Consider the following 26,640-nt stretch of genomic DNA (forward strand, 5'->3'; position numbering starts at 1 on the left):
TAGAGGATGTTACATAAATCTTCTGGGCATAGAGTTGTTTTTGTCTGGTGCAATTTGCTGGAGAGACCAGACTAAAATATTGAGCCCAATACTCACGGTCAGGTTTACAAATTCTCTTTTGTTTGAACAAAGGTCTGGTGTGAACTGGCTGGGTTGGCTGCAATAGGGAAAACTATTGAGCCAAGCCAAGTGTATTGGGCCAATATAAGCCATACATGGCAACAGTGAAGCCTTAGGAATAGAGGAAAAGAAGAACACCAACTACATTATTGTTTTTTTTAAGTGTATATTCAGCCCTCCATGTGAAATATTTTTGGGTTTCTACATCTCACAATAAAATCTTCAGAAAAATCATTCTCTTTGAAGCCACAAGCCCAAGCTGTGTCTTCTGTGTATGCTATGAGCATATGTGGGATAAATTGAGAGCTTCAGTACACCCTACAGAGACAGCGGCATAAAGACCTTTAGATCTTCAGCAAGACCTGAAGCAGCACTGCAAACATTCAGGCCATCAGGTTTATGATTCTGGTCATGTTTCTATTAAAAGCCTAACAGTTTTGTCCACAGAATAATAAAAAGAACACAAATACGACTAACAGATTCGAACAAATGGATCACAATTCAGCGTTTTTTCTCTTGCCAGTGGGGTGCAACTTCACATGGAAAAATTGGATATACACATATCTCTAAGACATGCACACATAAAATTAACATTGCATGTCCATACAAAACAAACCCCTACAGACAATTCACATATAAAGTTTAATAATCGCATTAATCCATATCGTGAATCCTGATTTTGCCCCAAATTTAAGGGCTCTTAAAATGATAATTTCAGATATTTAAGACTTTATATTGACCTATATTGATCAAAAGGCATTTAAGACATTAAGACTTTAAGGACACGCAAGAACCACCTTACACAAAGCTACAGTGTGGCTTTAAAAGATTTATTATAATGTTTATTATAAATTATGGTAACATTCTCCTTAAAGCCTTTATGTATAATGCATTATAAAAGATATTCATTATGTGTGTTAAAATGCATTATATCTTGTCATAAATAATTGTAGCCCAAGTTAAAATGCATTATATTTGCTGATTCCCTATTACATCTGAAATTGGTTGTTTGTCAAGTGTTTTAATGGATTATACTTTCTAAAGGTGTAACATAAGTATTACAATGTACTATAACTGTGGTTACAATTATTTATGAGATCATAAAATGCAGTATAAGGTGCATTGCAAGGCATTAAAAATACTTTTATAATGTATTCATTTAAAAGCTTAAAATAAAGTTTTACCATTAGAATTAATATTATTTATTCAAACTATAATGGAATTTATGTACAGATCAGGGGGCAAGATAAAATAAAATTCTAGTTAATTTGATTATTCATTTTAACATTTAAATCTTACTAAATTTACCTGATAAACTGACAACATTGGTTGTGGATATTTGATACAACACCCAGCTCAAGAAAAGAGTGCAAACATTGTTAAAGTATGGGGGTTTGAAACAACAGTAGAGAGAACAATGACACCATTTTCCCATCATCAGACATCACATCTGACCCTCAATTGGAGTTCTGAAACCGTTCTTAACAAATCCAGATCAGAACACTAAGACCAAAGTAGTTTTAATTTTGTTAACGGAATCTATGAGGGGGAAAAAAACTCCACTCCATTTCTTTTGCTCAGCATTGATAGCTGAAAGATTTAAAGAGCTGAGAGATAGAGACAAAGAGTTTCCAATCTTCTTCCATGTTGCTCAAAATGACAACTTGAGAGGATAATTTCATTACTGTCTGGAAACCAGGCTTTTCAATTAGAAACAGTAGAGCTTTGGCTTGAGGAGAGATGACGGCATTGATGATGATGGCGACGATGATTACAGAAGCACACAGTGACCTGAGTGACAATGTGCTCTGTTCCACAGAACTTCCTGACCGATGCTTGAGACATCCTGACATTGTCAACAATTTCAGCTACAGTGAAAAGTACATTTTTGTCACTTAAATGGGGTGTAAGATAAGATAAAACTATAGAATATGCAAATATTTATATGAACATCATAAATATTCATAAACAAAGTGATTAGTTGTTTCATAACAGTGTCTCAGAGTTGCAAAAAGAAAGATAATTTTAAACAAGACTTGAGTTGACCGCAGTTCAGCACCGCTGAACAGACTAACAAAAGGGAACAGTGAGAGTGATCGCCGTGGCATTTGCGGAGTCCTTTACGTCGTAATGCAATGTGATGTGTGGCCAGTGCTGAAGATCAGTACTGTGAGACAGACTTGACTCATGAAGCAAGGCAAAAGGCGAGAGACACTGCTGAGACTGTATAAGACATGCATCAAAACTCTTACAAACTGGACGCTTCATCTTTAAAAATGTCAATGATGTCAGAATTTACAAAGCGAGAACTAGACTGCCAAATAGGGGAGGGGGAAAAAATTTATTCACATATGAATCGTGAATCTATCTTCTATCGATTTGCATCGATTCACAAATTTCAAATATCAATTTTCTAAAGTGTTACACTTTGTAGTGTTACAAATTTATTAAATGTTTAATTTAGGTTCAACAGTATTTTAACGGAGAAAGTTCACACAAGTGTTTACCATTTGGAGGCATAGATGATGACATTAACCTTTTGTTACTTTTCAAGAACAGCTGGGATAATGTTTCTGGGGAATTTCCGGGTAACGGGCTGACTACTGTCTTATATTTCAGAGTGTCTCCACCTCTATGTAAATTCCTCCCCCTTGAAAGGTTTAAAACACTGTGTTTAAGATATTGAGTTTAGATTTGGACGAATTAGACTACAGTGCTGTGAGTCTTGATGACTGCAGCTACCAACAGCTTGTGTTCTCGATAAAGAGTCACTTCTGCTTTGAAAGATATCGCAACGTCTCCTGGTCTCTGAAGGAAAAGTTTCCAACAACTTCTTTAACTTCGCAATACAAAAAGTTACTGACACGTTAGAGTGTTATTAAATCACAAGCCGCGCTGACGGACACACAGCATACGAATCGAAATTCAGTTTTCTTTCACAGCTTTTTGTGTTTGCAAGGTCAAATACACAAACAAATATACCAAAATGCACATTGTGTGGAGTATCCATGTAAACACAGTCTGTTATGTCCAACGCAAAAGTAAACCGTTAGGAGAAAATCAGATGTGCAACAGTATGTTAGATCCATGCATTTATTCTTAAAGGTAAAGCTTTTATTATTGTTAATATAAAAAATAAATCACAAAATGCCTTTGACTGAATCACTTTTGTATCTTCAATATGAATCAATTTATATTTACTACTGTACCTTAATACCCTTAGTTTATTTAATGTATATATTTTTATTGTATTTGTCCTATTTTTTGTAATTTGCTTCTATGTTCCTATTTAAATATAAAAAATTAAATTAAATTGCCTCCCTTGCCTAAAATGGGAAGAAAAAACAAAATAAATGTCAAGGTTCACATTTTATTCAGTGAAATTTATTGTTCCAAGACTGTCTACCGCAGTCAAATAGGAAAAGTAACACAACTTGTAGTCTATGCGTATATTGTATCGAAATTTTATTCAAAATTTAGAATCGTGACCTCGAAAATCGATTTCGTCGAAAAAAAAAGTCCCACCCCTACGGCCAAAATTAACAAAATCTCACTTACGTTCATTGATAAATAATGCACAAAGATGCTCTTAAATCGACAAATCATTTAGGGAACCCAGTGGCCAAAATGGGCACCAAATTAACCAAATGCAAATAAAAAGTGTAAATCTTCAGCTGGCTTGGAGCAGTTTAAAAAAATGCTGCATAGAAATTTTAAAGAAAAAAAAAACAGCTAAATAATCCTATTGACATAAAACATTATAACAACAAATGCAAAACACAATTTCATGACTGGTAAGAAAAATTGATGGCTGGTAATTTCTTTCACCCACCATTGGACCCTTATCAAAGTGGACTTGTAAAAAAAGGTAATTTGCAGGGTTTGTACGGAGGAATTTAATCATCAGCAAATACATATTTTCTTCAAAGATGTTAAATGGCTAGTTTACCAAAAAATAAAAAGTCTGTCATCAATTACTCATCCAAACCTAGATGTATTTATTGGCGCACATACATGGATCATATCAAATATGGTCAATGGCAGCTCAAACATGTTTTCACAATGCGATAAAAACCTCATTGATTCTTGTGGTTCAAGCGCAAATGTTTGAGCTCCGGGCTTCCGTTTACCATATTTAATGTGCTCTATGTATGTGTATTGGTCAATGTTTATATGTAAACAAAAGCCTAGATTAAATCTGCTCATCACTTTTTTTTGCATAGACTCCCAATAAGGGGACAGAAATCTCTCCAATTTCATTTAACACATCTTCAGTTGTGTTTTGAATTTGAATACGTGATTTTGGTTTGGAACGACATGACGGTGAATAAATGTTGACAATTTTTATTTTTGGGTGAACTAAGATTTTAATGTCATCGTTTTGCACTTAAATATTAGCTTGACCTGAAATGCAGGACAAAAGGACTAAATTCTCTGAAGAAATACATGTTGTTTTGGACCTAGCTTGCTAAATAAAATTAGAGGCACTTGTGGGTGTACAGGGCATCTTTGAACAGCCTGTGATAGAAAAGAAATTAGCTGTAATCAAATTTCAGAATCACTGAACACAAACAGACCTCTATTATCAAATCACTGCTGACTGGACCTTAGTGATAAGACAAGGAAAGAAGCCCTGTCTTCAAAAAACAGCAAATTACATAAAGATATAGTTCTGGGAACTGTTTTTCTTAGAGAAGAAAAGGCAAAGGCTGGTATGAAAGCATTTCACAGCTGATGTCATTTCTAATGCATGTATATATATATATATATATATATATATATATATATATATATATATATATATATATACATATACATCAGCAGTGGGTGTTTTCTGAGGCATTGGGGTGAAAAAGCCTTATCAATCACACATTTCACTCTCGATGTCAACTGGTGATCACAGAATCAATGCCTCCAGGTTTGTTAAAAACATTTGGTGTCAATCTGGATAACAAGTGGGTCTCAGCATCAGACACCACACCCACGAACTGCCTACAGTGTGTTCACTGCTTCTCTGATGCACATAACTCAAATTTGCAAACAGTTTGCAAAATCACAAGCTCTGATTTGACTGGCTGCCATTATGCAACTTATCTATCAAATCAGGGCCACAAAACTTCAGAGCTAAGACAAACTTTGCTTCTCTAGTTACAAATAAGAAAGGTGTTAAAAATTACAGTTGGAGCAAAAGAACCAACATTTCAGGGCTTGAAGCTCCAAAAAAGGCACATCTAAGTTGACATTTAAGCAAAAACATTTTGCTCAAAGTGGTTAAAAAAATTGCTTCAGAGGTGCAATTAAAAGTATTAAGATGGTTTATAGGGCTACTTTAAACTGTATAAACTATAATAAACAGATTATTGTGCAGACACTATTAAAATCAATATATTGAATAATATGTTAAATAATGTTCTTAGTCTTTCCTTCCAGTGATGGAGAGGACCAAAGAGAAGCAACAAATATTTACTTTGGATTAAATGCCAGATATAGATTGTTGTGTAATCAAAATATCAATAATAATTGGACTTAATTATTTACTATTGTCGGCTACTCATTAAAAAACATAGGGGAGATAAAATATGCACTCTTACAGCATATATCAATATAAACACCATAAAATAAACCACTTTTTTTAAATTTAATTTAATCACAGCCTCAATAATCACATTAGGCCATAACACAGATTCCTGTTTTTCCATTCCCAAATTTAAGACCTCTCAAAATGATGTCATCTGTTATACCATATCAAATATTTAAGTATGACCTTAAATTACATAAAACTAAATTTTAGACCCACAGAGACTTTTTATTCGCAAATATGCTCCTATTTTACAGTTCCTACACAATTTCAGTGGCAAATGCAAGTGAAACGCTTGCACTGTCGAGCCCTGCATTTGACAAGCTGGGCTTCTTCACTTTATACTTACTTTCCTGCCACTTCGTGCACTACTGCATCATGCAAATAAGAACTTCCCGTGACAATCACTAAAGTTATTTCACAGCTTGACTACTGCAACACCCTCCTTACCAGCCTGAATTTACTATACGTTCCCATGAGTGCAGAGATAATGATTGTTTTGAATGTATAGAAATATCTTTATGTCTCTCAGGTCTCTGCACTGACTAATGGTTTGGATAATATTCCCTTTATGACACTGCTACGGCCATTTTTTCCTCACAGGCCTGACAATGGACCTCCATTAGGCACTATAATCAGCCAAGTGTCTTTTGACATAAAGGAAGATACCTTCTCCATCTTGAACTTCAATGGGGGAACTAACAAGAATAAGACCATTTAAGGAATATATTATATTTAAAAATATTTCACAATATTACTGTTTTTACTGTATTGTTGATCAAATAAATGCAGCCTTGGTAAACAAAAGAATCCTTTCAAAAACATTTAAAAATCTTACTGACCCTGTTTGAGTCCAATTGAGCTTTCAAAACAGCCTTCATCCATCCTGGATGAATCTGAAAGCATGGACATGTATCCAACACATCAAATAAGAACCACTTACTCTTAGTGAATCATAAAAATGGTTACCATGAAGACTGTTAAAAAGTTGAAGCAATGTTGCTCTTAAAACTCTTGAGACGAGTATAAATCTGTAGAGTCTATTATTTCCACTGTTATTGTATCATACAATTATCATCAGCTATAATTATGCACTGCTGCCCTATATGGCCCTCTAATGTCACTCTGTAATGCAATACATCCTACAGTTGCAAAAACGGTCCGTATTCTTGACAACTTAAGTGCTGCGTGTGAAGTGGATAGGTTTATGGAGTAATTTATATAAAACCATTGCTTAATTATATAAAAGTGAATATATTTTGAGGAAATCATGCATATGGATACAGACCTTTAACACCCAGCATGCATGACTTCAATGACAATGCATTTGTTATTCCAGGTTTGAGGTTCCATGAAAGTACTTCATTTGCATTTTAAAACATTTGAAAGTGACAACATAAGTATAGTGCAACTCTGATGGCATAATGCAGAAAAAAAATTCTATGATTCGGTTTCACTTTTGTCGCTGAGAGGGCAAAGGCGACACTTAGCTTTGCTAATAGCAATCTTTCATTTGGAGTAAAGTGAATTGAACGCCCCTCGGTTTTAACTTTCAGCATTTACTCACTGAAGAGAGTTTTTCCAAAGAAGAGGCAGAGTTGAAGTGGAGATAAAGGGCAGAAGACAGAGAAGATGGTGTTCTCATTTTTCAACTTGTTAGCACTTAGCGTGGAGCTAGCATTGGTGAAGCGGGTCCTAATGAAAGCTGAGGTATGAAATGTGCAATGAGGCTGATAACACTGTGCTAGAACTGCAATCAAACACACTTCATCACACAAAGAATGGACACACAATAACAAATATACCGCCTCACTCCTGCTTTCAGAGTAAGGCAAGTCTCGCATCACAGACAAACACAATGTGACAAGTTTCACACAGACACACACACACCAGACTCACGAAAAAAGCAGCAAGAAATGTCTTAGGCGTAGTATTAATCTCAAAGCCACCATTGTCCGAGAGCTCACCAATCATAATCCGTGGTGCCACAAAAGAGATAAACAACAATATGAGCTAGATTTTTACATTTTCTAAACCAGAAATGTGAGTGTCAGAAACAAAACTCACCACCGCAATACTTTGGATCTGTGGGTGGCTGCCAGGCCATTGTTATGCAGTTGCTAAGGTATTCTCAAGGTTAATAGGGTGTTGCTTTGTGCTATATACACCCACAGTGTACATTTATTTGATAGCAAACCTCCAAAATAAAAGTTTAACATTAAGACGTTAATATTTATATTGTAGTTTTCTATTATTACTATTTTATCGTTATAATTAATGGGTAAAAAAAACTTAAACTGGTGACCATGATGACTGAAAGGTCAAAACTACTGCTTTTCCGCTATCTCCATTCTAATGCAAGAGATGGTGATTGACCAGTGCAATATGGGATTCCATTGCGAACTGATTTCAACTAACTTTTTTAGCTTATTTTTGAGAAAACCAGACGGCGACGTAAGGTATTGCATGGCTGCGGCAGATTGCCCGACTGGAGCTGGTGTTCAACCTTTCTTTCCATATCTCCTTGTAGGCTCTTTTCTTTTCTTTTCTTTTTTTTACTTAGCCCACAAACATCACCAGGCCTAATTTGCAAAATCCCCTTTTACAAGTGGGATGCCTTGGGTAAACTCCATCACAAAATGCGAATCAGATCTCATCACGAAGCAGCAGAAACCATGAACACATTTCTAATGCACCCCAACTGCTAATCCTCTGGGTCACAGCTCACAACTCAACTGATGCAATCAGACAAGTGTATGCAGCGGTTGTTGTTGTTCAGAGAATGACTGCCAAAGTGTGTATCCGACCGAATCTTTGCCTCCCACTGAGAAAACAACATGCAGATCTGATAACATATTGCCCTGAACATCTCTTCCCCCCACATGGCACAAGGACATTAAGCCATAAAGAAATAACCATTCAAAACTGCAGGCCAATAAATCTTTGAACGTTGAACATCTAACACAGGACTTTTTGTAGTTGAGATGTCGTATTCCAGAGTGAGGCCACGCTCCTATCAAACACTATTGCATTACTGCAAGCTGCTAGACAAGATAGTAAGACGTCTGGATGAGAAAGGTCACGTAGGCCAAATGCACATTATGATCCCACAGTCCTAAAATGCTTCCTGGCAAACCAGATTGTGATTTCAGGATGTGGCTCATTGGTGACATTTCAAAGCTGGGTTTCATACCAGAGTATAACTGCCATACAGCCAATTAGGGCATTTTTTTCCTCATCCAGAGCTTTCCGAATATTTGAGAATGCCAAAAGGCATTTAGGCTGCAGAGCTAATAGAAGCAGATTGACATTTGAAAACACGTGTTTTCTCCCTACCTCAAATTTCTCAGAATGCAAGCATGTGTGCATCTTTTCCCTTTAATGGTAATGTTTCAGGACCAAAACAACCTGGAGTAGCTGCTATTAACTTAGAATAGCACAAGGAGATTGTTTAAAATCTTTAAATTAAATTAATAAATACAATATCTCACAAAAGTGAATACATCCCTCACATTTCAGCAAACATTTTAGTATAACTCCTCAAGGGACAATACTATAGAAATGAAACTTGGATATATTTTAGAGTAGTTAATGTGCTGCTTGTTTAGCAGTATATATTTACTGTCCTCTGAAAATAATACAGCCATTATTGTTAAAATAGCTGGCAGCAAAAGAGAGTACACCCTAAGTGATAATAGCTGTACATTGTTTAACCATGCAAAGCCACAAGTCCAATTCATCATGTTCATGTTTTTGTCTGTTTGACAGGACCATACAAATGTGTGTATCTTGTATTAGAGCAGTTAAAATTTGGTGCTTTAAGTACAATTCTCTCATACTGACCAATGGATGTTCAACATGGCAAAGAACTCTAAGGATTTGAGAATTAGAATTGTTGCTCTCCACAAAGATGGCCTTAGGCTATAAGAAGGTTGGTAACACCCTGAAACTGAGTTACAGTAATGGCCAGGGTCATACAGAGGTTTTCCAAGACGGGTTCCACTTGGAACAGGCCTCGCAAGAGTCAATCAAAGAAGTTGAGTCTTCGTGCTTTGTGTCAGGTGCAGAAGCGACGCATGAGTGCTGCCAGCATTGCTTTAGAGGTTACAGAAGCAAAAGGTCAGCTTGTCAGTGCTCAGACCATACACCTCACCAAGAGTCCAAGAGCATGAATTACTGGAACCATGTCCTGTGGTCTGATGAGAGTAAGATAAACGTGTTTGGCTCAGATGGTGTCCAGCACTCTGGTGAGCAGTACCAATAAAATTGTGTCTTGCCTACAGTTTAGCATGGTGTTGGTAGCATCATGGTCTGGGGCTGCATGAATGCTGCTGGTACTGGGGAGCTGAGCTTCATTGAGGGAAACATGGACTCCAACATGTACTGTGACATTTTGAAGCAGAACATGATGCCCTCCCTTCAGAAACTTGGCCGAACAGCATGATAACGACCCCAAACACTCCGCCAAGATGACAACTGCCTTGCTGAGGAAGCTGAAGCTGAAGGTGATGAAGTAACCAATTATTTCTCCAGACCTGGACTCTATTGAGCACCCGTGGGGCGTCCTAAAGCGGAAGGTGGAGAAGCGCCATGTGACTAACATCCAGCAGCTCTGTGATGTCATTATGGAGAAGTGGAATAGGATCCCAGCAACAACACTGTGTATCTCTGGTGAATTCAATGCCTTGAGGATTATGGCAGTGCTAGATAACAATGGTGCTCACTAGAAATATGACACTTCGGACACAGTTTTGACATGTTCACTTGTACTCACTTTTGTTGCCAGCTATTTTACAATAATGGCTGTGTGTTGGATATATTTTAGAGTAGTCAATGTTCTGCTTGTATAGCACTATATATTTACTGTCTTCTGAAAATAACTCAAGTTTCATTTCTATAGTATTGTCCTTTGAGAAGATATACTAAAATGTTTGCTGAAATGTGAGGGGTGTACTCACTTTTGTGAGATACTGTACATATAAAACAAAACAACAAGTTTTTTAGTAGCCCAAATGATAAAGAGCCTACCCAGCACTACCCAAATTTACAGCATTCAGGCTTACAGTACATGCAACTTTTCTTTGAAATTGTAACTTTTCAGGACCAACCTAACCTGGAGTAGCTTCTACTAAATTTTTGTTATTAAGAAGATTAATTTGTTTAAAATCTCAAATATAAATAATTCTGTAAAAAAAAAACAGTACAGTACATACAGTAATTAGTGCAAATATTTATAAATATCATAAAAAAGGTAATCCACTGATTTTAGTAAAAATTTAGACTAGTTGGCAAAATGAACTTCAATACTCTGAAGTAGAGTAAAGCGAACAGCTTTGGCATTTAACTGGAAACCTTTTGATCTTAATGTATCCTTTAGATCAGGAGATCCCATGAGACTGCAGTTCACTCAGACCCTGAACTTATGTGAACTTTATGTTCCAGACATGGAAAATGTCACATTAGCACAAAGTGCTCCAGGTTCCCTCACGAACAAAAACCTTGGTCAATCTGTCAATCAATCTACTAATAGATCGATGAGATGCTAATACAACAATTATGGTATAAGCTGGATGTTAAACTAATAGTTGATGACAAAAATTAACTGTTGGATGTTGGACACCAAGTAAGGTGTTTAGTTGCGCATTAAATGATTTTAATGCACAATGTGGAGGCAAAGAACCACCCGACACAAAGCAGAGGATAGTTGATATTCGAAAACATGGCTATGTTACAACCTCCTTGCTGAGTGATATAATGTAGTGACTCTGTAGCAAAGATAATGTTTGTGTGTGCACAGCGCAATCTCTGATCTTGGTGGGTGAGTGACATGTTTGTGTCTGAGCTTCAAGGAAAGCAGCACATTAATATAGAACGGTGATTAAACTGACTTGACACTACCTGTGCATTAAACGGTTTTATTGCACACCTTCCAGCCAATCAGAATCAAGTATTCAGACAGACCATGGTATAAAGGTGTTAAATAGAATTTTTCCATACAACCCCCTTTCTCTTTTTTTAGTAGTTTCATATTCTTCGTCCATTTGACTTGTGTGCTATTTTTTAAGTTATACGATAGCTGTGACAAATATACTAAAATATATTTTTACAATGCTTTTTGGACGTTTAAGAGGAAACTACTACAGTATATGCTGGTGAATAAGAGCAGTGTAAAAATTTGGTAACACTTTATTTTAAGGTGACGTAGTTACATGCTACTATAATGTACTTAACTATATAAATGACAGTAAATTATGCATAACTACAAGTAACTAACCCTAAACCAAACCCTAACTTGATAGTAAGTACATGTAGTTAATTAATCTTACTCAGTACTTATGTGTGTAAGTTCAAAATAACTTTGTCACCTAAAAGTTTAACCAAAAATTATTTTGTGTTACATGGTCAAAACAGTTTGGGTAGGTAAATAATAACAGAATATACATTTTTGGGTTGACCTGCAACTTTAGTAAAAGGTGTTAAAAGAACATGATTTAATTTTTACTGAAACAGAACATGGATAATTAGCCAACTGATTAGCATTGCGTGTGGATACTTCTTAGCACAACATTTATTGTGTGCCAAACCCACACTTCCCAACAAGTGAAATCACTGTTGACCTCCAACATCTAATATGGAGGTAACAATTAAGATAATTAACCTTGCAGGATTCTCCGCTTGAGTGGAAGTTTCAAGTCAAGACTATGAAAGAGAGTGAAAACAGACTGAGGATGACGCCCAATAAGGGTTTAATAGTTTCTTTCAATTGAGAAATATCGCTAAACTTAAATCTATCCTATCATTCAGTGACCTGGAGAAAGTAATTCATGCTTTTATTTCTTCGCGTCTTGATTCCTGTAATGTTCTGTATCTGGGTATAAGTCAGTCTTCTCTGTCACGTCTCCAGCGGGTACAAAATGCAGCAGCAAGGTTGCTGACAAACACAAATAAGAGGGATCATATATCCTCGTTACACTGGCTACCAGTTCATTTTAGAATAAATTACAAGGTACTTTTATATACTATTAAAGCTTTGCATGGACTGGCACCAAAATATGTTTCTGAACTTATACATTTGAGTTGCTCACAGAGATCCCTGAGATCACAAAATCAGCTGCTCCTTGAAATTCCTCAGTCACGTCAAAAAATTAAAGGAGATCGTGCTTTCTCAGTCGCTGCTCCTAAGTTGTGGAATGGGTTACCAATGTTCATCAGATCCTCTACTACTGTAACCATGTTTAAATCTCAGCTTAAGACATGATGAAGCCTTTGCTGACCGCTAGACTTTGATTTTATATCTATAGTATTTTATTAGTTCTTTATTTTTACATTGTATTCTTTCTTGTATTTTATTGTGTTTTATCTAATTCGTTTGAAATTGTACAGCACTTTCGTACACAGTGTGTTCTTTAAGGTGCTTTATAAATAAACTTTGATTTGATTTGATTTGATTTGAAGGGTTGACAATGAGCACGTTTACATGCACACCAGTATTCTGAAATAATCTGTTGTCCGGGTTTACATGCAAACCAATAACCCGACAACGCAAGTAAACCACGTTTACCAGATTTTAATAAATCAGGTTATTTCCCGGTCACAGCGTAAAAACCTAATAATATGCGTATCTGACTCAAGAGTATTTCATTTATTATGTCGGTTGTGATGTTATAAGCATTAAAAACAGAAGAAGAGTATTGCAACATGTCAGTGTTAAACTTTATTTATGTGTAAGTGACATGTTTGTGTGTGAGCTTCCATGAAAGCAGCACATTAATATAGAACGGTTATTAAACTGACTTGAAACTACCTGTGCATTAAACGGTTTTATTGCACACCTTCCAGCCAATCAGCCAACTTACGACTCATATATGATCTTCTCATACAGTTACAGATGCAGCATTTTGACTGTACACCTTCATCTGCTTCACGTGATGAGCACTTTTATATATTTTTTGCAATATATTTCTATTCTCTTACTCCATAACTTTCGCTCAGGGGTGCGTTTCCCAAAAGCATCGATGGTCAACTATGATCGCAATTTCCATTGAAAACTGCGTGCGACCATAGTTGGCTTTGGGAAACGCACCCCAGTCTGGATGCACTTAAATCCACATTAAGGACGAGTTCCTGTCACATATCACACATGTGCACTCCATTAAGCCGACAGAAAGAACGTTAATGTGTTTACTTGCTGGGCGAAATCGGCGTATGGGGCAAAATCTAGCTGTGACGGTCGGTTTATGCGCAGGCTTGTTTATGACCGTACTCCGATAAAGGAAAACGGGTGATCACGTGCACTGTCGGCTTATTACGCATAATCGGGTTAGAACGTGCTGGTAAATGCACTCATTATTTATATCTTCACTTTAATCAATTCTCATTTTGATAAACCGATATTGATTCTTAAATCCTAAGAATCTTCTATAAAGAATCTTTTAGTCTGCTGTTTTCAGTTGAGTGAACCAAACTTCACTAAACATTATTTATAGCACGCCTCCCATCCGATAAATCACAATAAGCTTTGGGATTAGTTACTTTTTATATTAAAGTCTTCGCTTTCAAATTCTGTCAATTTTATTACAGAATTCAAACATTAAATGTCATTTTGTACACTCTTTAATCTGGCATGACAGATCACTCTTGTACTTCAGTTCAAGCGGTACGTGAACTGATCATATCTTCCTCCTTACAACTGTTTATAGTATGAAATAAACACGAATGAACATCAGAAGGTATGTTGAAAGACACAGTACAACTTACTAAAATGCATAATTTGCAGTGTTTTAACCACAGAAAGATGTGAATAAAACCGCTTGTAAACAATGTCACATACTGCATTGCCAAAAACAGTATAGGCACTATAAAATACATATTCATAATGTTTTTACTTAATCTGTTTTTCAATATTAAATGCATATTTTAATAAATATGGCAAAATTGAGTTAAGACACCCACTGTTTAAATGTTTATTTAAAAAAACTAATTGGAATTTAAAAAAATTGTATTGTTCAATTCACTTTATTTTGATGGTAATGAGAGTTAGTAGACATGTAGGTGCAACGTTACTTGTAGTCAAGCTACAAGTAACGTTGCACCTACATGTCTACTAACTCTCAGAGTGTTAGTAGAGTATTAGTAGACTGGTAGGGTTATAATAAGTTGATATGTAGTTGCAAAGTTATGTATAGTTAGTAGAATGTCTGTTGGAGGACAATCACAATAAACAGTTAGCAGATATTAAGCAGAAAGTCTACTAATACTCTATTGAGAGTTAATTGACGTGTGTACTTATTGTTAACAGAATGTTCAAAAGGTACCAAAGTAAAGTGTTACCAAAGTTATTATTATAAAAAATTAAGCTTTATGTGCAATTTAAATGTGCACTTTAATATTAAATGCACTTCAATATTAAAGTAATACACCAACTGACAGGGTTCCCTGTAGAGTGTATACTATTAGTTTGTCAATACCCAACCCTTTCCGCAATTAACAAACCATTCAAACCTTCTCAAAGTGATCAATTAACATTTGCTTTCATTCAGGTCAACATGCTCTTCACTTCATTCACAGGGTCCTCCCAGAGCCTGTAATTACTTAGTTTGTGTGACGAAAAGATGTTTTGCAATGTATGAAAGGAGAACATTAGTGCTAACAGTGTCCACGCCAGAACCCCAGCCATTCAACAAGTTCCTTCCTACTTCCTCCGAGCAGCCATGCAAAAAAAGTGCATATGAATGGATCCCTTTAAAATGTGAAGCGTCAAATAGCAGTTTTTATTCAATCAAACTCAGCTTTGTCATATATTATAAGCCTGCTACAGCTCTCTCCACATGCTAAATTTAGAAACGATTCTATTTCCATTCAGCAGGTTTAATGAACAAAGGACAAACCCCCTAGATATCCCAATTCGCAAAGTCCCAGAATTATAACGCTGTGGTTTCCTGCACCTCAGTTGGGATGTTATATTTAGAGAGTAGGGGGGGCTATTTAACAAAACCCCTGTTATGCTGGTAGAACAATGGGGCAGTGGCAAATTGTACCCATAAGTGACAAAGGGAGAGAAAATGAGCTTAGGAATGGATCCAAAACAGGTTTTTACAATAGTCTGACTGCAGTCTCCCTCTGAAAGTGCACAATTTGAATGACATTTTATAGGATTTCCATTTTGGGATATTTACGGCCTAAATAAAGTCCTTAAATAGAAGGTTGCTATAAAGCTGGAGGTTGTTTAAGCTTGAGGTTCCCAGTCATTTAAATATTAGCCACATCTGTCACCATTGATACTTCTGTTAAATGGATAAATCCCACATCATCATGAAACATGACCTTTTAAAAGTACAACATGCATTATTTCCATACAAAGCCACTGCGCATTTTGGTAACATATACGAAATATTTGGGGTTTGTATGATTTTTTAAATGTTTTAAAATAAAAAGTCCCATATCCTCACCAAGGCTGCCTTTATTTTGATCTAAATATAATAAAAAATAATAAAAATAAATCAAATTACTGTTTGCTTAATGATTATATTGTAAAACGTAATTTAAGTTTTACAATTTACAGCCATTACTCCAGTGTCACATGATCCTTTAGAAATTGTTCTAATATGCTGATTTGCTGCTCAAGGCTGCATTTATTTGATCAAAATATAATTAAAACATTAATATTGTGAAATATTATAACAATTTAAAATTACTGTTTGCTAAATTATTATATTCCAATACCTAATTTACGTTTTTGAATTTACAGCCATTACTCCAGTGTCACATGATCCTTTAGAAATTATTGTATATATAATACAATAATATATACAATAAATATGCTGATTTGCTGCTCAAGAAACATTTCTTATTATTATCAATGTTGAGGAATATATTTATAAAGAAAAGCATCTATTTGAAATATAAACTATAATAGAATATAAATGAATCCAAATTTGCTGTCACTTTTGAACACTTAATTATTTTACAAAAAAATTAATTCTGTAAAAACAAAATCATACTGAGTCTGACCCCGAACTTTTGAACGGTAGCATATTAACGTATTATTTTTCAAATAGGCTAAATCTAAACTTTGACAACATGAGGGTCATATCAATTGCACAAGCTAATATGTGTGCTCAACGTAAACCTGTCAACGTTTTCAATTGTGAAATGAAAGCTTTTCATTTCCTTTTATAGAATTAATGAACTTTATTTTGGGATGCTGTCAAGCTCTTGGGTTAAACTTTGTTTATGTCTGACATATTTGTTCTGGCATGAAACACTGCAGACTGCATGTGCTCTTCAGAGGCGTTGAGAGGTGTTTATACTTTATCCGTTCACCCTGGCATGACTCTCAGAAGTGACAAGCAGCAGTGTGGAGAAAATATAAGCTGAACCAGCAAGATGCAGCGTTGAAAAGTAGTTTGCCAAACTTTACCCTACCAAGGTATTATATTACTTTTTTAAAGGGAAGTTTACCGATCCCATACAAGCATCCCTAAAGCTTAATTGGCTTTAGCATGACAATGTTCAGGTCATTGGTTTGAATCCCAGAAAACACTGTATGTAATCAGTTGTCATTAGTCAATGTAAAACAATAATGTAACAAATGAACCAGCCATTTAAAAAAATATATTATAATAATTTAAGATAATAATTAGACACTACTGTTCAAAAGAGTGAGGTTAGTAAGATATTTTTCATGTTTTTGAAAGAAGTCTCTTATGCTCACCAAGGCTGCATTTATTTGATCTAAAATACACTAAAAGAGTAATATTGTTAAATATTACGACTATTTAATGTCTTCTATTTGAATATTTTTAAAATGAAATCAAATTCAATTCAAATTTAAAGCTGAATTTTCAGCATCATTACTCCAGTCTTCAGTGTCACATGATCCTTAATCCTTAATCATTCTAATATGCTGATTTACTGCTAAAATCTAATTTCTTATTATTATAAATTTTAAAAACATTTGTGCTGCTTCATATTCTTGTGGAAACTGAGCTAAAAAAAATTCAGGATTTCATGACTAGAAAGTTCAAAAGAACAGCATTTATTTAAAATAGAACATTTCTGTACCAAATCTAAATGCCTTTACTGTCACTTCAATCAATTCAATAATAAAAAAAAAAGACTTACCACAAACTTTTGGATGGTATTGTACATAAATACATTTGAATACATTTCTGTTCATTGTTTTTTAAACACATACTGTATACTTTTGTTTAGCATTTACCATTGATTTTTTAAAGTAGTAAAATTATTATTTAAGATATGACTTTTGACTTAGAATTCATTTTTTGTAATTGTTGTTTTAATTGTGTCAGATCGTCAATGACATGTACAATAAGTATGAGCAGTGTTTTAACCATCTCGATTACTAAACGCATGTGGGTGTCACCTCCCTGCATCTCAAGAACTTAAGTTAGTGGATAAATATGTAAACCCATTTATCTAAACAAGAACAACTGAGCAATGGGAAATTCCAAAATGTCCCTATCAATGATCAAATCCCTCCACCTGTGTAGAAGTTACTGCTGAGTTAAATGGTAAGATGTGGCTTCGCTTCAGCTGTGTGTGTGAGCATAAAGGTGAACAGAAAAAAATGAAGCTATCTGACCTGTGAAGCGCAACACCGCTGTTATGAACAGTGTCAGCAATGACAGGATTTTGACATGGACTGCTGAGATGTTATAACTGCTAAGCGGAGAACTGAGACAGGCCCGACAAATGAGAAAGAAGTCAAAGAAGCTCTGAAGCGATGTTTCTAGGTCAGTGATTTTAAGAGGGAGCCATGAGGCACATCTTCCTCTTTCACACTTCAGAGAAAAAAAAGTGAAAGACAAGACAAATGTAAAAAAAAAAAAAAATCCATTTGAAGCCTGACGCAGCACTTTGAGCTGTGAAAGCGTAGCTGATGGCAACAGAATTGGGATAAAAGAAATAATACTCGGAGGGCTAATAATTTCATGCACATTTTTCTTTTTTCAATCACACACCCATGACCAATTTTTAAAGAAATCATTAAATTAAATCATTAATAATGCAGAGCCAGCCTGCAGGAAGATGACCTTAAATGAAAAGCAGGGTCAGAAGAGGAAGACTGAGTGGAGATGTGCTCATAATACATAAGCAAAGCAATATAAGTGCAAAGATTCATATAACACAGCAATAATAGTGATCCAGTGTATGCTGGCAGGAAGATAGTGCCCAGTTCTCCTACTTTTAAAGTAAGGGAACATTTTTGATTCAGCTGTTCCTCCATCCAAAAACTACATTAAAAATAAATAAATAATCATCTCCTCCCTGTTGTTCCAGGGAAAGGTACACAATACATATGCGTTTATCATGGAATAATGTCTCCCAATTTCATTCACTAATTTAAAAAAGCAAACAAAAAAACTTTCACTTACATTCATTCTACATTAGCTTTAAGGAGTAATCTTTAGTATTCCATTCTTAACATCTACTGAACTTCCTATTTAGCAAATGCATCTTTATTAGGCAGAACCTTCATTTTAATTTTCCTTTTTAAAATTCTTAGCAATTCAATTTGTGCTTTGCTATGATCACAGTAATTTGCTTCTCACATGTCCTCTTCAAACAGTCTTGGCATTAATATTCAGCAGCTTCTGATCTCAGAGGGTGATTAACATTGGCTCACCGTCAGGGAATGTCTTTGGGATATTTGTTCAGGATTTTTAATTAGCTTTTATGAATCTTAAAAGCTTTGTGTGTACAATTTGGTACATGAACTATCGACACAAACCTCAAGCAGGACAACAGAACAGCAGTGAAACACAAGAATAAACATTAACAGGAAAACCAAAATTGAAAAAAAGTTGAAATATCTCTATGTCTATGTATATATACTGCCCGGCCAAAAACAAGAAGCCGCTGTTTGGATTCAGGAGAATGGTTAAGAGGCAAATAAGCAGATGCTATGATTGGATCATTATGTTTCTAGCATGTTATATGTTTGGCAACAGTTCTTCTAACCCTAATTGATGGAGTGTGTAGCTTTTCATTTCTTAAACCACCATGTAGGAAGACACGTCATGGCCATATTTCAGGATGACAGTGCCAAGATTCATCAGGCTCTAATTGTGTAAGAATGGTTGAGATTGAGCATGAAGAATCATTTTCACACATGAATTGTCACCTTTCTGATGCACCTCTTGATGGAAATAACATCACAACATTTATTTCCTTTAAGTGGTGCATCAATTTTTGGTCTAGATCTTGTATTGACAATGCAAGAGTCAAGCACTCAGGAAAGTCAACTCCAGCAAATCCCAAAGACTTTCAATGAATTTAAGTCTGGAAGGTCTGGATTTGCCAAATTCATGTGTGAAAATTAATCTGTTTTTGGCCAGGGCTCCTAGTATTTCTCCTTTATTATTTTTATTGTGTTTGTAAAGTAGACACAAATACATATGTAAAAAATGTGTTCTAACTTTACCATATTTTGGGGAGAAATCTGTACCCAGAAGTGAGCTAAATCTAACAAAACCTCCTTTTGGAGATATTTAAAATTGTACAAATGCAGAACGTTTTCTGTTAGACTAACTATATAAACTATTATCGGTCAATAATGATCAGTGGCGGATCAATCACCCTTAGACAACATTCCGTCAACAGTGCAAGTTATCGTAATGCGCAGCCATCAACCACATTTGTGCTCGCACATAAAATAGAGTATACTTTGAACAAAGTATACTTTGGGCTTTAGGGTTAGAGCGTGGGTTATGGTATAGCAGTTATAACTAGCTATTTATAAAAACAATTGACGTTTTTAGATAGCCAAGATAACGTGTGTATGTGCGTTTAACCTCTTTATCCATGCTGTCCAGATCTTCTTTGCAGAGTGTGTAGAGTGGCATGGATTCAGACATGCTGGGCTGTCGTTTCCTGCGTGAAGGTCCAGGCTGCTCGTCATCAGCACATGATCCTGCAGCCTCGTCCCGCTGCTGAGACCCCTGAGCTAACCTGAACAAACACATCAACAATCAATCGCTCAACATTCATACTCCAGATCAGCGGCTGGTGAAGCAAGTTACAGTGTAATCAGTCCCTGGGTCAAATATGTTTCTCAAGCACTACTGGCTGAGTTTGCTCTGACAGAACAGCAGCTCTCTCAGACCGAGCAACACCGAAATAAGCAATCAAACATACACACAACACAAGCCTGTCCACAGCACACAGCAAACATTCAATCACATCTCCACCTTTGTCAGAGGAGCCACAACAAGATAATTATGATAACTTAGCACAGGGAGAAAGAGGTGGTCAGACCGGACAGCGTCTGAAACGAGTAACGTCACTACACCTGCTCCTGCTGTGAAGTCTGTTTAAACCAGTGGTCTCCACCCAAGATCCCTTACCTCGGCCTTGATAACAGGCAAGATCTACCTATTAGGGAAGTCAATTTACATACATTTGTAAATTACTTAAGTTACATTTATTTGATCATTGTGTGAAGGTGCTGTATGTACGTTTTTGACTGTACTAAAGCATAAAAATACCATAATTTGCAGATATTTAGGAAATGTTGGCAATGAACTCGTGCTGAGTTCACATACTCGTTTTTTTATGAATTATACTAACATCTCGTGATAAGTTCTAACACTTCCTTTCCTTGTATGTCTGAGGATGACTAAAACTTCCATTCCTGATTCTAAAAAAAAACTTTTTCTCTAGGATGTCGCCATCAGACGAACTCTAACCTCTCAAACTTTTTACTTAATATAACTTTGGTAAAAGGAGCTTTGAAATTGGACTAACCGTTATATTGTGAAATGATTAATTAAAATAATAACCCCTCACAATGTTTTTGATGATACAGGATATTTTTGCTGATGTTACTAACAAAGGGTAATGAAAGAGGGGACTTGCTTTGACAATGTAACCGATCGTGATGATTAAGAGCGTGACATGTTAGTCATGATGATCGGTCAGAGATCCCAGATTCTACCCAACCTAAAAAGCCTCCGCACCCATCTAAAAATCTCTATGAACGGGAGCATATTAAAATGCGAGATCAACTCATCATAAATCAATACATCAACTCATCAACTTGCAGTGTGTAAGTCTCCTCCTATTCTTTGGTCAATTGCGCTCGTTCCTGTTGCGTGTCCTCAATCTGGCAACCTTACCTCTTAAATCCGAAGGGGGGGGGGGGGGGGGGGGCTACTAAATTACCATGTTACTTAACAACCACTTGCTTAATTAATTAGCAGAATATAAGCATGTTTGTTTCAGTTACATCGTGTTTCAAATTATTATGCAAGTGACATATCAGTAGGATTTCAGTACAATAAACATTCAGATATTTTGAAAAGAAAGTGTTTGGTTTATTTCTCATTTCTTTTTAGATAACTGGTATCAATCTCAGAAAGGTTTGTTAAATAGTTTGCCAGGTCTTCATAGGCAAATGGGAAACCTACTTAAAGAGGTTGTTCCACATTATTAAGCAAATCACAGATTTAATGGAATATGGGGAGCAGGAAAGATCTTTCTGAAGATGAAAATCATGATTTAGAGCACAGAAGAACTCGGTCAGATAAAGGTTTAAGGAAAGTTCCTGTCACAACAAATTAATTGTTTATAAAGGGAAACTTTATAAAAAAAGCCACTGTTGAGCAGCAAAGAGGTATTTGCTTCTGCTGGTTTCTGGAGTTTCTAGAACCTCTGCAATCCATGCTGGCTGGGAGTTGTGAATAGAGTTTTCAGCCACTCCTAGCCAAAGGTCACTAAGATAAACGATAAACTAAGAGGTGCATTTACAGTACAAACATTTTTGTTTATAACAATACATAAAATATATTTAGTCAGTATTCATGGGAAATTTTATTTCAATGTCTCATTAAATTGAAAAAGTATAAAGTAGGCACACCATGGCTTCTATAAAATATAGAAATGTATTGACAGACTCTCACAAAGGTGACATTTCAAGCACACAGGCTAAGGTTAAGAGGTTATTAAGAGGTTTCATCAGATAAAATGAGCTCTTGAAGAGCAAGTGTGCTTGAAAATTCACCTCTGTGAGAGTCTGTCAATACATTTCTATATTTTTGAAGCCAAAGTGTGCTTATACTTTTTTCTGTTTTTTTATTTTTGGCCAAGCACCCACTTTGAGCAATTTGCAAGTGATCTGCATGCTTTTGCTTTGCTGAATATATCATTATATGAAACATAATATATAATAATGATAATAATAATGTGAGAATTACCCATTTTAACTACTGAAATCAATGTATTTAATTAAAATCTAACCTTTTATCTCAGTACTTTTCAAAACTGTACAACATTTTTAAAAAAATCTACGTATACATTTTCTAATAAAACAAATATTACTCTGAAATGTTTTCAAACTAAGTATATTCAATTATATTTGCATAAACCTTAAATTTCATTGGTTCATCAATTATGCATATTCATGTTTTTTTATATATATATTAGTCTGATATAAAAGTATTTTATTTTTTAAGCAACTCTTATTCATAGTCTGAAGTCAAAGTTTGAATAACATCATGTGCAAAACCCATTTCAAAACATAGTAACATTAGACCTAGACGGCACATGCTGACCTGTATATCTCAACAGCAGTCTTGGAAAGGTCAACATGTCAGCCCATCAGAAATAATCACTAGCCATTAGCCAACCTGCTGACAAAACACACCTACGGTAGTACAAACCAGCAAGACGTAGACTCAAGACATTGACTTTCACACTGTAGACAATGTACACTGAAGCATCATGGTAATTAGCAACAGCCTCTAATGCAGCACATCTATACATTTAACTTCCTGTACATTCTCGAGCCGTGGAAGGCCCAATGGTTTCCGTAGAAACAATCTAAAAAGGTCCGGTGGGAAAGCTGTAGACTGGTCTGTGAAGCAAACAATCTCTGAAATCACAAAGGAGACAGAGGGACGATGGAGCTTAACAAACCATGTCTTCTGCTGATATGAGAGAGGCTGTGATTGACACTAGACTGCACTGGGAGCTTTGCTGGACAGAGCAGCTTCAGGGATACAGGTGTGATGACTCTGTATCCTTTTGTGCATGGATATTATATATGCTCCAATCAAGATTTTTCAGGCGATATTGACAACACAGATTTCTTGTCATTATGATTGGCTGATACCGATCCTGATCATTAAAATTGTATATAAGATCTCTGTTGGCTGTCACTTTAAACCCCTTACACCCTCAAGGCATTTTCATGTACATGGTCTCATTTGACAGAAAACTTTATTTAAAAATTAAGAAAATATATGTTAAAACTCTGGACACACAACATGGATAAGCTACAACAGGTAATGTCAGCTCTGTGAATTAGGGTTGACAAAAACCATTTCTCATTTTTACCAAACTTCATTTTGATGAACCGATCTTTCATCTATGCTTTTGACATTTGATGTGCGAACAAAACTTCACCAAATATTATTTGTAACATGTCTACCACTCAATAATCGCAATACGCTTTGAGTTTCCTTATTGATTTGATATTGTTTTGATATAAAACAAAGTCAAATAATTCAAATTCTATTAATTTTATAACAAAACTCAAACCATAAATGTTATTATGACAATCTTTGACACTCTCACAAAGAAAACCTAGTTATAGATTTAACGGAATTTCTTGTTATCCTTGAAGAGCTTCAAACTCTCAGGAGTGCTTAAAGGGCTGGTCTTGGATCAGGGTCAGATATTAAATGCTCTGTCAACCACAGTGAACATTCATACTAAATCAGATAATTCCCATTGCCGTAGTTCAGCACCTTGTTTGTATGATGTTGTGCTGTGTGACAAGGCCCATATGAAATCTGCTACATTTTCATATATATTTATATTTAAAATAAAATGCTGAAAACTTAGGGAATGAACTTAAGCATGGTTTAAGTTATACAAAACTGGGAGACTTACACTTCGATAGAAGAAAGCATGATCAAATTAGCCATAATATGTAATAATTGGACACATTAAGGTTGAAGGATGAGTACTAGATGAAGGATATCTTATAATATTATAGAGATTATATTTTATAATAAATTATCAATTGACGAAAATTTAGATGAGCTGGGGGGAGTCCAAGACGTCATTAAAAAGACTTAGAAATCACATCTTAATTCTCCGATATTTACGGGTTTCCCATGAGCATGGAAACTCTGACAAATTGGCAAAGTTTCTAGACATCTGTCTTCCCATTCGCCTAAAAACATCTTTCAGTGGCACATACAGTTCTTTTCTATTTTGCTACCTAGCAACAAAAGGCAAACATGGATGATTTTGTATTGATGCTAGTGTCCTCTCATTTTCTGTTCTTGAATCATTCAACAAGGCCTGTTGCCTGGAGACATCCTCTCGACAGCAGCACAAGAGCACTCACTGCCAGCCTACATGTGGCGTGCCGTGACAGGGCATCATGCAGTCCAGCTATTCATTCCACATATCAGGCCTGCTGTAAAGTTGAGCGCTCATTATGATATATTAGTTCATCTTGCAGATGTCCAGAGTGTATCTGTCTGGAGAGTTAGTCAGGTAGAGCTTTGGTTTAAATATCAAATTTAGCTGTGCACTCTTGTAAATGGCTCCTAGAGGACAGCGTATTGCTTTATTATATCTGCAGCCCCTACATGGACAGCAAGTGTAAGGATAAAGCAGAAACAAGACAAATGGAAGGAGACTGTGATCAAGCTAAGTGCAGTAAACAAATGTATAAACACGAGATCAGGAAAAATGTGCCCAATCCTTCTCCTGCAGTGTTGAGATCCAGCTATAATCCACACCTAAACCAGCCAATCCATTTCTCCAAGTTTATTTCAAATCCACAGGCAGGAGTGGCACTACGGATGTCCAATGGACACAACTGGCCAAAAGTTTGGAATAATTATCTGCATTTTATATATAGCTGCATTTATCTGATCAAAAATATAATAAAAACATTAAAAAAAAATTTTTTTGTCTGTTTCAAAACATTTTAAAATGTAATTTATTCGTGTGATGGCAGCAGCCATTACTCTATTCTACAGTGTCGTATGATTCATCAGAAGTCATTCTACTAGGGAGATTTGGTGCTTAAGTAAAATTTCTTGTTATCAATGTTAAAAACACACCCTCAGGAAAAGAAGAAGTGTAAAAGCTGTCTTTGTATATTTAAATTCTTTGATATTAGTACCTAAATACTACATATAAAGAAAGACAGTGCACTCAGATTACTATGAATGGGAGAAAGTCCAACACCCAATATGGCATAATACGCCCCGCCTTCTAAAATAAAAGAGCCAATAGTTGATTTCGTTACAAGTTCCAGTTGCTAAAGAAACAGTCAATGTTCCGAGACGCGCACTTATCATTGCGCATGGGCTATTCCAGCCAGAAATTATTTTTTTTCATGCTTTTGAAATTTATGAGACAATTGTTGTCAGATTTCATCTGTGATTTCAAATACAAAATGTAATGGTTAGATTGGTGAACAGCTTTAGAGAATTTGATGTGTCCCCAATCAAAGAGGTAGGAACTGCACTTGCATGACTGAATTTGTTGAGCACAAAATAGAAGTTTTTAACAATGTGATCACCACTCTGTCTTTTCCATAAATTTAAAATGAATAGGGGCTGGAGCTTAGCACCAGAAAAAGCATCCTTAAAGTATCATAAGTGGTCTATACGACTCACGCATTATATTCAAAGTCTCTTTTGAAGTCATAAAATATCTTTGCGTGTGTAACAAATCAAAATATAAGTTTCAAAAATAAAAGTTGTATAGACCAATCTTTATGATGTTTTTTATAGTAATTTTGTATTCATTCTCATTATACTGAACAGCATGGATATTTTCTAAAGTCTCATTTTGTGTTCCACTGCAGACAGAAAGTCATACAGGAACAACTCATGAGTAAATAATAACTGTTCCTAAGGTGAACCATTTCTTTTCTAATTTATTTCTCTCCT

At 35.5% G+C, this 26,640-nt stretch overlaps 1 protein-coding gene across 1 annotated transcript in view; it reads right to left on the reverse strand.

The window, feature by feature from the left end:
* ctdp1 (CTD (carboxy-terminal domain, RNA polymerase II, polypeptide A) phosphatase, subunit 1) overlaps positions 1-26,640 on the reverse strand; it is a 124,387-nt gene that overhangs the window by 62,071 nt on the left and 35,676 nt on the right. The window contains exon 11 of the mRNA XM_077196536.1: positions 20,515-20,671. Coding sequence (XP_077052651.1) covers positions 20,515-20,671 — 157 coding nt within the window. The remainder of the gene's footprint in view (positions 1-20,514; positions 20,672-26,640) is intronic.

The sequence above is a fragment of the Siphateles boraxobius genome, unplaced genomic scaffold (genome assembly GCF_051911475.1).
Source record: "Siphateles boraxobius isolate OS27281-9 unplaced genomic scaffold, OSU_SipBor_1 35, whole genome shotgun sequence".
Classification (NCBI taxonomy): domain Eukaryota; kingdom Metazoa; phylum Chordata; class Actinopteri; order Cypriniformes; family Leuciscidae; genus Siphateles; species Siphateles boraxobius.